Genomic DNA, 14,480 nt, shown 5'->3' with positions numbered 1-14,480 from the left:
TCCAGCCTGATCCCACCATGCGCCCATCCCCCAGTGGCCACCCTGCATGGAGCCGCACAGCACTTGCTCTACAAGCCCCTCCGCGAGCCGACCGATGTCCCTCTCTGGCCACAGCGCCCCCCCCCCCGCCCAAGAGCGCCTGGAAGGACACAGCCTGTGGAGCCCTTAAGCAGCCCAGGCCACCCATGTAAACTGTGAGGGTACACAACCCCCTGGGCCCCCCAGGGCCATTCCAAAACTGCTCTTGCTGGAACAGCAGGCAGGTGCTCCCTGGATTCACCCTCTGTCAGCCTCCGAGGGGCACCTGGGACCGGGAATCGGTGCAGGCCCTTGGGCCCGACTGCCGTAGCCACTGGTACCAGCACTGTCCACAGCCCCCGGAGTCGCCCCAGCACTGTCCACAGCCCCCGGAGGGGCCCGGGGCAGCGGGCCTGCCATCTGTCGGCCCAAGGCCGTCGTGGATGGAGAGCGATTGAAGTTTTCAGGTGAGTAACATTGGTTCGTAAATTTTATTAAATTTTCAGGGCTGGCTGTTTGCACACTGCCGTTCCCAGGGTGGGGGCGGGGTGGGGGTGGGGGACGGGACAGAGCACACCATCGTTCCCCCCGGGGCTAGGGGTGGGAGACAGAGCACAACGCTGCTGGGGGGGGGGGGCGGGCAGACAATCTGTCCAAGGCGGTTACAAGGGCAGTAACTGAACACCCCAGGGGCTAGACCCAGACCCAGAGAACAGCCTCCAAGGACAGGTCCAGCCTCCCCGAGGGCTCAGGACAGGCGCAGGCCACTCGCCTGTACTTGTCCTGGAACTTCTGTCTGGACGTCCCAGTCTCCAGCCTCACCGTCCTGCTCGGCCCCAGAGCTGACGAGCTGAGTCGGGGGCCCCTGCCCTGGTGGCAGTGCTGGCAGGACAGAGACAGAAGGTGTTTGTTCCCTGGACCGGCTGCAGCCCCGTCTCCCCGTCCTTCCCTCCCTGCTCCCGTGTCTCTGCTCCAGCGTCCACGGCCCTGTCCCTCGTGTGCCGGGCCCCCCAGGGTGGCGCCACCCTGGGGCCCCCGGCACCCCAAACACACCTGTATCCCTTTCAAGCGTATCAACAACATCTCTTGGAAAAAATTTTTGGTGGTCAGCCTAGAGTTTGCCACGTGCCTTTACAGCGAATCCGGGCCCACTGCCGGTAACCTGTAGGGGTCCCACCGGCAGTGCCACACCTTCGACAACCGTCAGGAGTCCCTCCCTGCCCCCGGCCCGTGACCTGGTGTCGCTCACGCACCCACAGCTGCACTCACCTGGGTCGGTGCTCCCGGCTCTGTCCCGAGGAGACCGAGATCTGCTGGATCAATTAGGAAAAAGGGAGGACTCGGTTTGGTTTGCTTCTCCCCAACACGCTTCCTCTCTTAGACCCGAGTCCCTGACTTCAGTCGTCTCCGGGCGCCCGCATCTTCCTGCCTGTCCTCAAGGCGCCCAGTGGAGGAGCCCAACGACGCTTCCATCGCCACACCTGGCCGTGTCCCTCACCCTAGGGCGTGGGCGTGATTCTTCGTGTTCTACAGATGAGGAGCCCAACATCCAGACTGCTAGTGCTTGAGGTCATCCACCCACAAAACGTCAGGCCTGACCTCAGCCGTGCTCGGCCGCCCGGGAGAACCTAGGTGTCCACGAGGAACGAGCTTCAGCCTGTCCCAGCCGTGCCCGGCCCTCCGTGGAGTCACCGTGGACGCGCCCCCGGCCTGGCGCCCGCTGTCCTCTCCGGGACGTGGGGTGTGGCCTCCTCCGAGAGGCTCATAAAGTGACCGCTGAAACGAGTGGTCGGCTGTGCAGCCGTTGCCGTGGGAAAGCTCGGGGCGCAGGGGCTGTCTGGCAGCCTGACCCCCCCTGCGGCCAGGCCGGGCTGCTGGCCCCGCCCCCAGGGCGTGCGTGCGGCAGGGAACCCGCTCCGGCCAGGAGCCTCCCCTGGGAGGGGCAGACGGGGCTCTGTCCCCGCGTTTGTTGGGGGCACGGTAGCCTCTTTGTGGGGGACGGGGCTCTTTCTGCCTGCTGCCTCCCTCCCGCATTTGCTAAAGGCCCCTCAGCCCGCTTTGAGGAGCACCCCCACCCCCCCGTAAGTACAGTCTCAGGGGCCCTACCCTCACCATGGCCAAAGCCAGGTCTGGTAAGTCAGTGGGGGCCTGTGTCTCCCCCATTCATGACCTGGATGGCCCAGGTACGGGCAGGTAACCTTAGTCAAGCCAGCAATGCCCCCGGGTCAGTGCAAACAATCAGGAAGGAACAGCTGAGCACAGAGCCAGGGAGATCCAGACATGTTGGCCCAGGCTGACCTCTGGATTAAGCCATGCCTGAAGCCAGCCTCCCGGACATTCCCATTTGCCTGTGCTAGCTAACATAGTTCCGTTTTCACTCACATCTGATGGGCTTGGGTTTTTCACCGAGTCCTCACTAATGCCCTTTGGCTCCAAAAAGATCCGTGCAGGTGAGCTGTATCCTGGATCCACGCCCCGCCCCGCCCCCCTCCGCCGCCCTGGGAGACTCTGAATAAGTCCCCCCCTGGGGGCCTTGGTCTCCTTTGCCATGGGGACTGATGCCGCAACGCCCCTACTCTGAGTGTTCTCCACTTCCGGGCTGTCAGGACCTCGAAAGTCCTTCCTTGTGACGCCAGCCTCTCTTCACCTTAGAGAAGTGTCAGGACGCACAGATGACCAAGGAGGGCTGAACACCTACCTGTTTAGCAGAAGTCTGAGCCTCCGGCCCCGCCGGGGCGAGAACGGCGCCGTCTCCGTACGTAACCCGCCGGGAAGTTCTTCGTGGTGACCACCCTCACGCTCCATCTTGGCCCAGCTGTCTGCCCCGGAATTCACTCCTCGCCTCGTCCTGACCCTGCCGTGGAGTTTCCCGGGCTGGCTTCTGCCTGGGCCCAGCCTGTGGGAGTCTCATGTGGGAGACGGTCTGGGAGCCTGGCTAGGGGCTCTCCCACACCCCAGCACTTCCTCCTCTGGCGCGGGCGTCCGGAGGTGGGGGCTCAAGGGACGGGGAAGGGGCTGCTCCATATCCAGTTTGCCCTGTTGGAGGAAAATTCCACCACCGCCCCCAACTGCCTTATGTGAGCCAAGTCCTCCGGTCCCCACATCGCGTGACATCGGGAGAAGTGATCCTCTAGAGTAGGTGAGCCTGAAGCCAACATACAGATCCCCCAGCAAGGGCTCGTCCTAGCTCTCAGTTTCCAGCGTGCTCCCCTGACTCTCCCCGGGCGGGACAGCACTCTTACTTGACATGTGGGCTGGAGGCCCGTGTGGAGGACGAATCAAGTTATTCGAACTCATTTGCTCCAGTTTCTTCATGTAGAAAACGAGGATTAAAAAAATTGATGTAATTGGGCTGTTGTGACAAACGTCTAGATAGAAACATGGTACCTTCGCACTTGATAAACACTAAAAACTGCTAACTCTTACTGTTATCATCATCATCTCCCTATCAGTGTTTGATCCAGGATGGGCACGAAGCCCAAGTCAGTCCAATCAGAGGGAACCCTGGGATTTTAGTAGGACTGTCTTGCTGGAGTCACTGCCCTGAGAGAGTGTGACCCTGGAGCTTCGGGTGAGGGCCGCGTTGCCACCCCAGGTGTGAGCCTGGCTAAGAACGGGGCCGACACAGAGGACAGTAGGACGGATGGAGGCGGGCGGGGTCCTGCTGGCACCATTTGAACCCCTGGGTCAGGCTGGGTTTACGCTCTACGGCCACAGGAATCAAGTCTCTCCCTGTTACCTAAGCTGGTTGAGTTGGGTTTATGTCCTTCCCAACAGGAAGGGCCCTATGCAATTGCCACGAGCCTCTACAGAGGGCAGGTAAGACTGGGCAGGGTGGTCACGTGGTGGCCAGGCTCCTGAGTGGGGCCAGCATTGCGCCCACGCTGGTGGTGCTCTGCACAGCTCCGGGCATGCCGAGCACTTAGGCTCCAGCCTGTATCCGGAGTGACGATCCTCAGCCTGAATCTCTAAAGGTCATCTCGGAGCAGGCTAAGTCATGGTTTGGGGAACTCTCTGGAAATACCTGAAGCGAGGCCTGGAGAGTAAACTGAACAGGCAGGTAAGGGATCCAGCACCACAGACGCCTGTGCAGATGGACAGGAGGCAGGCAGGCCAGGCACACGGGGGGAAGGGAAGAGGGAGGGGTGGGGACTGCGGCAGAGGAAGGTCCCATCTGCCCGCGGGTGTTCAAGCACCTTGGCGAGCGACCCCCTCCTACCAAACAGGCGAGCCTGCGGCGGAAATCAGATCAGGTTCGGAAGCTTTGAAACAGAGACTCCGTGTCGCAGGCGGGGACGGTGTCTGGTGTCTCCCACAGAGGAACCAGCGCAGAGGGGGTGCTCAGGGGGAACGCTGACCTGAACCACCCTGAAACTCAGACCTTGCCTGATCTCCGAGGGCCCAGAAAACAGAGCCTCCGAGTGTGAGTCTGGCAGTTTACAAAGACAGGAGCAGCAGCCGGTGTGCATCGGGGCCGTCCACACACCAGCACCGTTACCCGCTGCTGCAGAGGTAGCCGCTGGCCCCCCAGTTCCCGGCTTCCTCTTGTATCTGGGGGGCTCCTGTGGCTGCTCCTGTCACGTGTCACCTCGGGGACCGGGCATCGCACATCGGGGGGCTCCCTCTGGGCTCCCTTTCACAGCTGGGGCCGTGGCAGACGCTCCATGTGCCCGGACCCCTGAATCACCGCGTGGAGCAGAGCCCCATCGCCTCCCCACCCCCCGCCCCCGCCAGGCGAGGGGTACACTGTTACCCAGGCAACCAGAGCAGGTGGCCACGGCGTAGCCCGGCCCCTCGCAGCTGCATTAGGTGAGCCGTGAAGCAGGAAACAGCTAGCAAGGAGCACTGACGCCGGCAGCCCGAGGTGCCCTCACACCCACGTCCCTCACCCACGCCGAGGCTGGGCGTCTGGGAAAAAAAGAGCTGGCAAATACAAATGCTGTCCTGCCGGACCTCAGAAGCCCCACCGAGCTCAGGAAGCATTCGCCGGATAAACAAAGAAACAAAAGCCAGCCTGGTGCCTGACAGCTGCAGGTGCCCACTCCCTGGGGCCACTGCCCGCCAGAGCAGCAGCCCTGCCTGAGGGCAGTCAGGGGCCTGGGGAGGAGCATCACGCCTCGAGGCACAGGAACTAGAAAACCCGGGCCCCACCCCCCACCCCCCACCCCCCACCCGGGCCCTGTGGCTTGCAGGGCCTTCTGACAGGTGACAGGGTCATCTCCGACAGCACTCTGCTGTGCTTGTGGCGGAAAACTCAACGTAAACTGGCCTGAACGAAAAGGGAATGCATTGAATCGTGTGTCTGTAAAGTCCATGGGACGTTCTGGCCTCAGGCACAGCGGGATCCAGAAGTTAAAAGCGTCTTCAGGACGTAGTTCCCTCCGTCTCCTTGCTCAGCTGTGCTCCGTGTGGGATCCCTTCCGGAGTAGGCACTCCTCCCCTCGTGATGGCAACGTGGCAGCCAGAAGCCCCAGCTGACACCCACCTGCCTCCAAACCCTGACGGAAAGAGTGATCGTCCCTTCCGAGGATGGCCACCCACGCCTGGACCCATCACTGGGGACAAGGAAATGGGATTTTTCCACTGGCAAAACTGACTGATGAGCTTACACCTGGAGCCAGGGATGGAATTAACACCCCCCTAATTTCACCAAATGGGTATAGGAGAGTGACGCCAGAGGAAAATGAGGGTGCTGTTACCAAATCAGCATGATGGGGCAGTGCGCCCTGTCCCCAAACAGCCTGCTCCCCTGCTCCCCTAGCCCCATGTGTTCCCTCAGAGGCAGAAACCCCTTGACCACAGGAAAGATGGCCGTCTTCCTTTGGCCTTATGACGAATCACACTTGGTTTAAGGCAGACATAGTAAAGTCCTCCCCCACCCCGCCCCTTGCCAGATTTTCATTTTCCCAGCCCCCTTTACAACAATTAATGTCCACGAGACTACGTTCTGATCCATGACAACTCCTGGGACTGGCACCCAGTTTGCTTTCCTCTCTGCGTAGGCCTTTGGAGTGCGGACATGATGACTGGTGCTGCAGCAGCCATGGTGTATCCGTAAAGCAGCAAGTAAGAAAAGCAAAGCCAGTGCCGGGAGCAATGTTCTGTTTCTTGCTTGTTGCATGGGTAACATGCAACACTTTTCTGCTGGGAGACTATGAAGAATTGCTATTAAGAATCAGTTACCACCACGACCTACCAACTAAAAGTCTCGTAAAGGTTAAAAGAGTTAACATAAGGAAGTGTTTGGAATCATATCTGGTAATAATAAGTTCCCAGCAACTGATAGCCGTCAGTATCATCAGCGTCATTATTGTCACACGGCCACACGGCCCCACAGTCCCGCCCAGCTACCGTCCACGTCATGTTCTCCCTCACGGTCACACTCACTCCCTGGAAGAGGGGTTTGTGCTTCCTCGCTCACTTCCACAAAGTCAAAGGTGGCTTTGTCACCTCTGCCCTGCGGAAACTGAAAGATGAAAGGAATCGGTAACTTGGAGTGCAATGATCTGCTAAGTACTTGCCTCCGCCGACCGATCGCCGATCGCAGGGCCTGGGGGGCCAGGTCTGCCTCTCTTGAGATCGCCACTCCCATCCCGGCACAACATAGATGTTCTGAAAGTCACCCATGGCTTGCTTGTCCCTATAGCCTAGGCTGACAGAGCAGAAATGTTTCGGTCCCCGAGAGGTGGGCTCAGCACAGTCTATGCCCAAAGGCACCCGGCCACCTTGCAGGAGCTACGCAAGGTCTTTCCCCACATGGCTGCCTGGCCCCTCCATGCCTCACCCCCACCTGCACCTGTCAGCAAGCCCACAAAAGTGCTGAGTAACAAGCACCCCAGGATCCTGGCAGCTTTGGACAACCCATGTCTATGGTTCATATTTCTGAATGTGGGCTGTGCCCATTCATGTCAACTGGACTCACTCCAGGGTGAGGCCTGGGCACAGTGACCACAGCATTAGTCCCTGGTGTCTGGGACCAGCAGGCCAGCCTGGTCACACCATCCTCAAGGCCATGGCAGAGGCACAGGACAACAGGCAGGAACACAGGGTCTCTCAAGTCTGGGCTCAGAGTGGGCACACAGCTGCTTCTATCCCTGCCACGGACCAAGGCAAGGCGTGGCCAGGCCCAGGTGGGGGCGCCAGGCAGGTACAGGCCTGCGGTCATCTCCCGTGGCCACAGACTGGGTGGCTTAGAACGAGAGACACCTGCTCTGTCACGGTTCTGGAGATGGAGGTCCTAGATCAAGGTGTCAGCCAGGCCGGGCTCCCTCTGAAGGGTCTGAAAAAACTGTGACCATTGACCTTGAACTTGGCAGGCCGACGCCACGGCAGCCCTCACCTCCCCGGCAAAGCCAGTCTCTTGAGCTGGTCCTACTTATGGCCCAGGTATACTCTGAAGCACCACTGTGGACTCAGCCAGTTCGGGTTTGGGCTTTCTGTCGACTTCCATGGTCAGAGCCCGGTGAGTCCAGGGCGTCTGTCCCTCTCCTGCCTCTCACAGGCCCAGCCTGCTGTCAGCACCACTCAGACCACGCAGGCCGGGACCTCCCTGCCCTGCAAACACCCCCTGCAGACACTGCTTCCTCCCAGGAACCTCTCTCTCCTGGCCCAGGGCAAGGCCGGCTGGAAAGCACCGTCCAAGGACGGCCAGAGAGCCGCGATGACCGCTCAAAGCACACTTTGCTTACGGCCCCCGCTGTGCGCTGGCACCGAGTCGGGCCTAAGGCCGCTCTTCTGGGACAGACGCGCTCACAGAGGAGAGCAGGAGAGGGCACTCGTGCTGGAGAGGCCTCGGGGGTACCGTCTGTGGGACTGGGTTCCTGGCCTGCTATGACAGAGGGACCAGGCGGTGGGGACAGGAGGCTGGGCGTGGGCCTGTCTCCAGGGTGGCCGGCAGCCGCTGTGAAAATACTCCAGACAAACCCAAGCCGCCTCCACCCACATGACAACTACCCCACAGAGCCCTCACCTCATGGGGACCGAGAGGTGGCAGGAGGTGGACGGGAGCCCTCTGGCTGCAGGCCTGGAGCTGCCCTGGCCAGCTTGGGGGCAGGGCACCGTGGATCCCAGCTCCGTGTGCGACTGGGGCAAACCTGGGTGCCTTGCAGGCCCTCTGGGGTGAATCGGCCCTGCTTTCACTTCTGCCTGCCAGGACATGCAGGTGGTTTCTCACACGGGCTCCCTGCTCAGCAGGAAGGCAGCCACTGGCCTCCGGGAGGGAATGCGGTGTCAGGACCGGTGACTGAGGGTGTGGATGGGGGGGGGAGGGGCAGGATGTGGGGAGCCCCCAGGGCAGGAGCAGCCTCAGAAACTGACCACAGAGCAGGTCCTGAGGAGCAGGAATTAGGGGAAGGGGAGCATTTGGGATGGGTGCACCCCAAAGTTCAGTCTCTTGAATACAGGGCTCAAGACAGATTGGGATTCCAGGAACAGGCTGTGACAAATGGGAAAATAGTCCCCAAATGTTTACTTCCTCTGTCACAGAGCCACACCCATTCCCTGCCACGTGACTCTGCATTACCAGCCCCCCTGCCCCCCCCCCCCCCCTCAGCGGCAGGCACAGGCTTCCGACCGACCGTGTGGGACGGTCTCGGCCACCTGACTTGCTTGGCATCGTATATGAACAGACAAGATGCCAGGCTTAGAGAAGAGGCTTTCAGGGTATCTGTGTGGTTTGCTTGGCCCTGAGGGTTTGGCAGAGAGAATGACCCACGTAGCTCATCTCTTGCCACCTGGGTTCCAGAGAGAGAGAGAGAGAGACAGGAAGAGAGAGGAGAGAGACCCTTGGGGGTCTGAATGCGACCCATGGCCTGGAGCAGAGCCCCTCAGGTCAACCTACAGCCCTGGGAGCAAGAAAAACATGTTGATGTTTTCAAGTCCTAGGGCATTCTGAGCAGTGTGTGTTCTGCAGTTTTCTCAGAGGAGCTGTCGTATCTGCCCACCCTTGGCTAGGGGACGGCTAGGAGACAGAGGGGAATGGCTAGGGGACGAGGGGCATCTCCATGAGCTAACCCCCCCCCCCAACCGAGACTGCAGCCACAGAAATGGTCTCAAATACACTGACGTGCCATGACCTGAAGGAGGTGGGACGCATACCGGGAAGGCTCTGCAGGGTAGACCAAACCTCTGGTTCACAGATGCGGCACCAGGGGCCAGCCTGTTAGCCAGAACACGTTTTCCAGCTGTCACCCTGCAAGCAAAAAGCATGTCTGAACCCCAAAGGAGCAAGCTGGCTCTGGTGATTTATAGGGCCTGAATCGGATCTGTGAGAGCAAATTGAATTTTGAATACAATTTCATGTCAATTAACTTTGCTCCCAGCCTTACAGAGGAGCAGTGACTCTGAAGCAAAAGCCAACCTCAAAGATTGATGGGGCTGACGCAGCCGGGCTGTCCTGGAAGGAGCTACTTGTCGGCAATGCCTCCCGGAGCTCTGCTGGGGAGGGCGCAGTGCCACGTGCAGTGACCAGGTGAGGGCTGGGCTTCGGGGCCGCCGTGCTGGGCCAGCGCTCCTAGGGCAGAGGGGGTGGAGGGGTGGAGGGGTGGTGGCGGTGGAGACAGCGTTCCTGCCTGTGGGGAGGGGAGGACCCCTCTGCCCTTATTGCACTGGGAAGGACGGTCCTCAGGGACGCGACGAAGGGACAGCAGGGACCTGGGCTGGCAGTAGGGCAGAAGCCAAGCCCCAGGGGCCTGGGAGGGAGCCAGTGAGATGCCCAGAACTAGGGCAGAAAGAAGATGCAGGCTATCACGGTCATCAAGAGCCCGGCCCTGGTGGGGATGGCCTGGGGGAGGTGGGGGCAGGGGGTGAGTTCCAGGATCCCGTCCTCAGGGACGCTGGTGGCTTCACGTGAACAAGGGGCGGCACTCATGTGCAAGCCCTCCTACGTGCCAGGTGCTCCGGTGGTGCGGAAACCCGTGTTTCCCCAAGTGTGCTCCCCACTGCAGATTCTCAAGTGCCACGTGGGACCGGATGACCCTGGAACTCCGGGGCCCGGCGATGTATGCCCATGAGTCTCCCAGGCCCACGTGGTTGACAGCTTCAGAGCTGGGGAGCTCTCTGAACCCGCAGACAACCCGCTGCAGGGAGCAGGGTCATCACCGCCCGCCCTGTTCAGAGCAGGGACCCCGGGCCGGAGGAGTGAGATGGTTCACCCAGTCTGCTTCTAGGCCTGCCCTGCCCAGCGCAGCCTCATTCTAGGAGGGTGGGGAAGGGGAGACGGGAGAGGTCCCATAGAAAGCGCCAGGCTGGGTGTAGGTGGGTCTCTGTACCCTCCAGAGCAGGTATAGAGCCCTTGGAACAGGCCATGGACCCAAAGCCTGTATCCAAATGAAATCCTGAGGCGCTATCCTGGGACACCCTCCCACACCCACATTTTCTGGTCTTCTGTCTTCAGGGGGAACTAAGGAAGAAGAAACAGACATTCGGGTTCCATTTCTGTCTTCCTGATGAGGTTCTTACAAATCACTAGGGATGATGCTGATGGAATTCAGAGTTTTCATAACAAAACCCGGAATGCGAAGAAAGGAAGGGGAGCCCTGCCCCCACCCTAGGAAGGTTAGGAGGGGGGAGGGGAGGGGCCGGGGTGGATTGGAGGCTGGCAGTTCAGGGGCCTGAGAGTCCTGACCCTGCACCCAGAGTATGTGGAGCTGCCTTCCCAACTGCCCCCAGGGACAGCCCGGCCAACAGGGCCCCCAGACCACACACCTCCCTGCCCCTCCCTCCCATGTCGGGATCATACAGACTGAAAGCCCAAGCTCCTGTAGGGGAGGACAGTAGAACATCCCTCCAGCCTTGCCCAGGGCAGTGCTTCCTCATCAAGCAAAGGGGCACCTTCCAGAGCTCATCCATTGTGTTTCCTTCACTCTCCACGCACACCAGCAAATGCTTCCCCGCCTCAGTGCCTTTGCAGAGGCTGTGCTCTCTGCAGGGAAACATGGTTCCCCAGTTCTGTGCACGGCCAGTCAGCTCCTTCCCATCTTGCAGGTCTCAGCTCAGATCCTCACTCGGAGGCATTCTGGGACCACCCAATACTCACTTCCTATGACAGCTCCCTTTTCAGTTTTCTTCATGTTATCATTAGATATTATCTTATTTGGCTCGGTGCTCATGTTCCCTCCCACTTCTGAAAGGGCCATCTGTCTCCTCCGTCACAGCATCACAGACGGTGCTGGTGCCTGGACTGGACGTAGTGCATTTGGTAAATATGTGCTGAATGAATTAATGAGCTTACGATTGAAGAAAACGGACGGCCTCTCCCCACCTGCGTGTCCCTCCTTACCCCAGGCGGTCTCTTGTTGGGGAAAGAGGAAGCTCATGTAGCTTTCAACTCTTCAGCCACCCCTTGCCATCAGTTCCTGCTCCGCTGTAGCACTCAACCCCTGCGGCCCAAACTGCTATCTCTATGCAAACCAGGCAGCCCTGTGGCATCAGTGAGGCAGTCTCTACGGTACATTCTGGGTTCCTCTGGCCTTGGGAGAGCCGCCTTACTGTAAAGTCTGAGCAGCCTGACCTAGAACCGCAACAGGAAGTCAGGGCTCCACCTGGGCGGGGAGCACTGGAGGCTACCTGGAGCTGAGAGCCTGCAGGAGACCCCCAGGGAGAGGGGCAGGGGGCACACGGAGAGACGGCTTAGACTGGGGGACGGAGTAGTGGAAGGCTGGGAAACGTGCACTGGGCCTTCACACACTCGCTCTCTGGGCCGCGGCGGTCCGTTCCCCTTCCACGCACATCCCTACACACGTGGGCAGGACTTCTAGGGTCTGCGAGAACTCCTCCAGTAATACCCCAGCCCCGCCCCCATATCAGCAGTGGCATTGATGATGCCCTCCCCATCGGGAGCGGGGACTAAGAAGCCCCATGCTTCGCACCCCACCACAGCCCCAGCCCGGGTGTGACGGGGAGCTTGCCCCATCGGCCCACGTGTCTGGTTTGGCTGGAGAGGCCCCACTTTTCCGGCATGAGACCCAGCCTGGAAAGGCGCAGAGACCCCCTGGACCCGGCACCTCCCACGTGAAGACGTGCCAGTCCAGGTGCAGGCATAGGGGCGGGAAGAGGCGGGGCCTCCCAGCTCCCTCCCCGAGAGGCGGAGCCTGAAAGGGCGGGGCGGTGCATGGAGGGGCGGGGCCTCGGGTGAAGGGGGCGGGGCGAGGCCGGCCTGGGCGGGGCGGACGGCGCCTGGGGCGGAGCCTTAGCGCGGTAGGGCCCGCGGCGCGCCGAGGGGGGGGCGGGGCCGGGGCGCGGTCGGGGCGGGGCCTGGGCGGGGCCGGCTCTGGGCTCCGCCGGAGCGCCCACTTCCTCTGGCGCTGGCTGCCGGGCGGAAGTACGTCAGTTGTTATCTGCTCCAGGCTCCGCCGCCGCTGCCGCTGCCGCCGCCGCCGCCGCCTCAGCCTCACGAGCCACGGCGCCTCAGCTCGGGACCCGCCCCGCCCGCGCTCCGCCCGCCGCCGTCGCCGCCCGCCGCGCATGAGGCGCGCCCCCGGGGCCGCGGCCGACGGCCGCTGAGCGCCGGCCGCCCCGCCGATGCGCGCGGCCGCCCGCGCCGGGGCTCCCAGGCCGCGCCGGGCCCGGGGCTGAGGAACGCCGCGCGGCATGCCCGGCCCGGCCCGCCGCCCGCCGCCGCCCAGGGCCCGAGCCCGCGCGGCCCGCACCGAGCCCGGCGGCGCCGCGTAGCGCAGCGGCAGCGGCAGCGGGAGCGCGGGAGCCCGACGGCGCGGCCGCAAGGTCACCGCGCACCATGGAGGCCAAGGTCCGCCAGAGCCGGCGCTCGCGCGCGCAGCGGGACCGCGGCCGGCGCCGGGAGGCGGCCCGCGACGCCCGTGACCAGAGCGCGTCGTCGGGCGACGAGACCGAGCCCGGGCCTGGCAAGGAGAACGCGGGCCTGCCCCGCGCGCCCCCGCCCCGCGCCGCCGCCGTGCGCCCCCCGCGCCGCCGCCGCCGCGAGTCCAGCTCGCAGGAGGAGGAGGTCATCGACGGCTTCGCCATCGCCAGCTTCAGCACGCTGGAGGCCTTGGAGGTAGGTGGGGCGGCGGGCGGGCGCGCCTGGGGCGGCGGCACACCCACCCCGCGGGGCCGCCCGGGGCCCGCGCGCCTCGCAGGTGGCTCCGGGAGGGCCCGGCCGCCTGCGGTGGTTGCAGCGGGTGTTCGTGTCTGGAGCCGCGAGCGAGAAGAGTGTCTAAATTACACTGTCCAAACTGAAGGCCGTCTGGTTGCACACTCGCCTGTTTTCAGCTGTTTCTTTTTCCAAAATCTCACTTCATCCGGCTCAGGACGTGCCGGGGAGGGGAGCGCTGCTGGCGGTGGTGAAGGCAGTCGTGGAATGGATACTTTGAGGTTCTTCCTGTTCCTTTCGTCCTCTTGGAGGTTTTTGTTTAGACGGAGGGGGAGGGGTAATATCTAAGACCTCCCTCCCGGTTGTGTCTTCACCGGCTGGTAAATAGGGTGGCAAAAAATATTGTTTGTATGGCCGAGTTATCCTCTGAGTTATTTGTTCAGCAAATACTGCCCTTCTTGCATGGACCCAGGTGAGTGGAGAAGGACATGAATGCTGACTGTTAGAGATCTGGCGAGTGGGGAGCCCCTGTCTCCTAGAGCGATGTCGGCGTGCTGGCCAGCCCCACACCCTGCAGGGGCCCCATGCAGCTCTTATTTGGGAAGGCCGGCATCTGCTGCGTTTGGGGTCCCAGAGATGGCTCAGTTCACAGCCCCCTTCCTTTTCCTGGGCCTTGGGGCCAGTGGCCTGGGATCCCCAGTCAGAGGCTGAGCTTTGGGAGAGGGGACAGGCCTACCTTGCAGGCCCCTGCAGCGCACCCTGTCCCTAAGGTCCTCCAGGTCTGTGGACAGTCTGAGTGTCAGAGGCTGGCCGCCAAGGAGAGGTGGCCCAGGGACAGGTTTGCTGCTTTCTGTCTGGGCAGGTGGATGCACAAAGGCAGGGCATTTACACCCACCACGCGCCCCCCCCCCCCCTGCATCCCTAGGGGGCCTGACATCATTCCCGGATCAAGGGGTCCCCAGCTAAGACGCTTTTTGGGGGGAGTGGCACATGCCACAGCTCCGAACTGAGAAGGGGTGGCCAAGTTGTGTCCTGTGGTTTCTGAGAATGCTCACGCCAGCCACCTTCTGCACATGTACCTGTCCCGCCAGGTGGGGAACAAGCAAAACCCTAACTGGTCCCCAAGGCTCCGCAACCATCCAGTTGGCCTCTCCCACCCGACGTCCTCTCGAACCAGCTTGTTAGCCCCTGTGAGGTTCTGCTGCCTCGGGACCCCCGTTCCTGCTGTCCCCTTTGCCGAGGTCTTCAGGAGCCTTCATGTCTCAGCATAGATGTCACCTAGAGAGACCCCCCCCCACCGACCTTCTGAAGGGGCATCCCTCCTCCCCCACCTCTGCCCTGTCGATCTCCCACTTTCCTTCCTTCAGTGGCCACTCTCTGTCTGAAGCCATCTGGTGATTTACTCGCTCTCCGT

General features: G+C 61.8%; 1 protein-coding gene and 1 long non-coding RNA gene across 15 annotated transcripts in view; one reads left to right on the top strand and one right to left on the bottom strand.

The window, feature by feature from the left end:
- Positions 1 to 522: 522 nt before the first annotated feature.
- LOC123381284 lies at positions 523 to 2,880 on the bottom strand. 4 transcript variants are annotated; one of them, XR_006588116.1, is made up of 3 exons: positions 2,717 to 2,880; positions 1,288 to 1,328; positions 523 to 1,180 (listed from the first exon to the last, which is right to left on the bottom strand). It is a non-coding gene; the product is annotated as an uncharacterized LOC123381284 (long non-coding RNA). The 4 variants fall into 4 exon arrangements; XR_006588117.1 differs by having other exon boundaries at positions 1,288 to 1,331; positions 2,717 to 2,870; XR_006588119.1 differs by having other exon boundaries at positions 523 to 900; positions 1,288 to 1,331; positions 2,717 to 2,854.
- Positions 2,881 to 12,622: 9,742 nt separating this feature from the next.
- The window catches only part of FBRSL1 (fibrosin like 1), a 79,313-nt gene continuing 77,455 nt past the window's right edge, over positions 12,623 to 14,480 (top strand). For 4 of the 11 annotated variants that reach the window (XM_023241243.2, XM_023241239.2, XM_023241246.2 and 1 more), the window contains exon 1: positions 12,637 to 13,030. In XM_023241243.2, coding sequence (XP_023097011.1) covers positions 12,752 to 13,030 — 279 coding nt within the window. In that variant the 5' untranslated portion in view covers positions 12,637 to 12,751. Of the gene's footprint in view, positions 13,031 to 14,480 lie in introns of all 11 variants that reach the window. The other 7 variants (XM_023241244.2, XM_023241247.2, XM_023241242.2 and 4 more) reach the window with 5 other exon arrangements.

This window comes from Felis catus, chromosome D3 (genome assembly GCF_018350175.1).
Source record: "Felis catus isolate Fca126 chromosome D3, F.catus_Fca126_mat1.0, whole genome shotgun sequence".
Classification (NCBI taxonomy): Eukaryota; Metazoa; Chordata; class Mammalia; order Carnivora; family Felidae; genus Felis; species Felis catus.
Note: the sequence above shows the minus strand (reverse complement) of the source record. Positions and strands in the feature narration are given on the sequence as shown.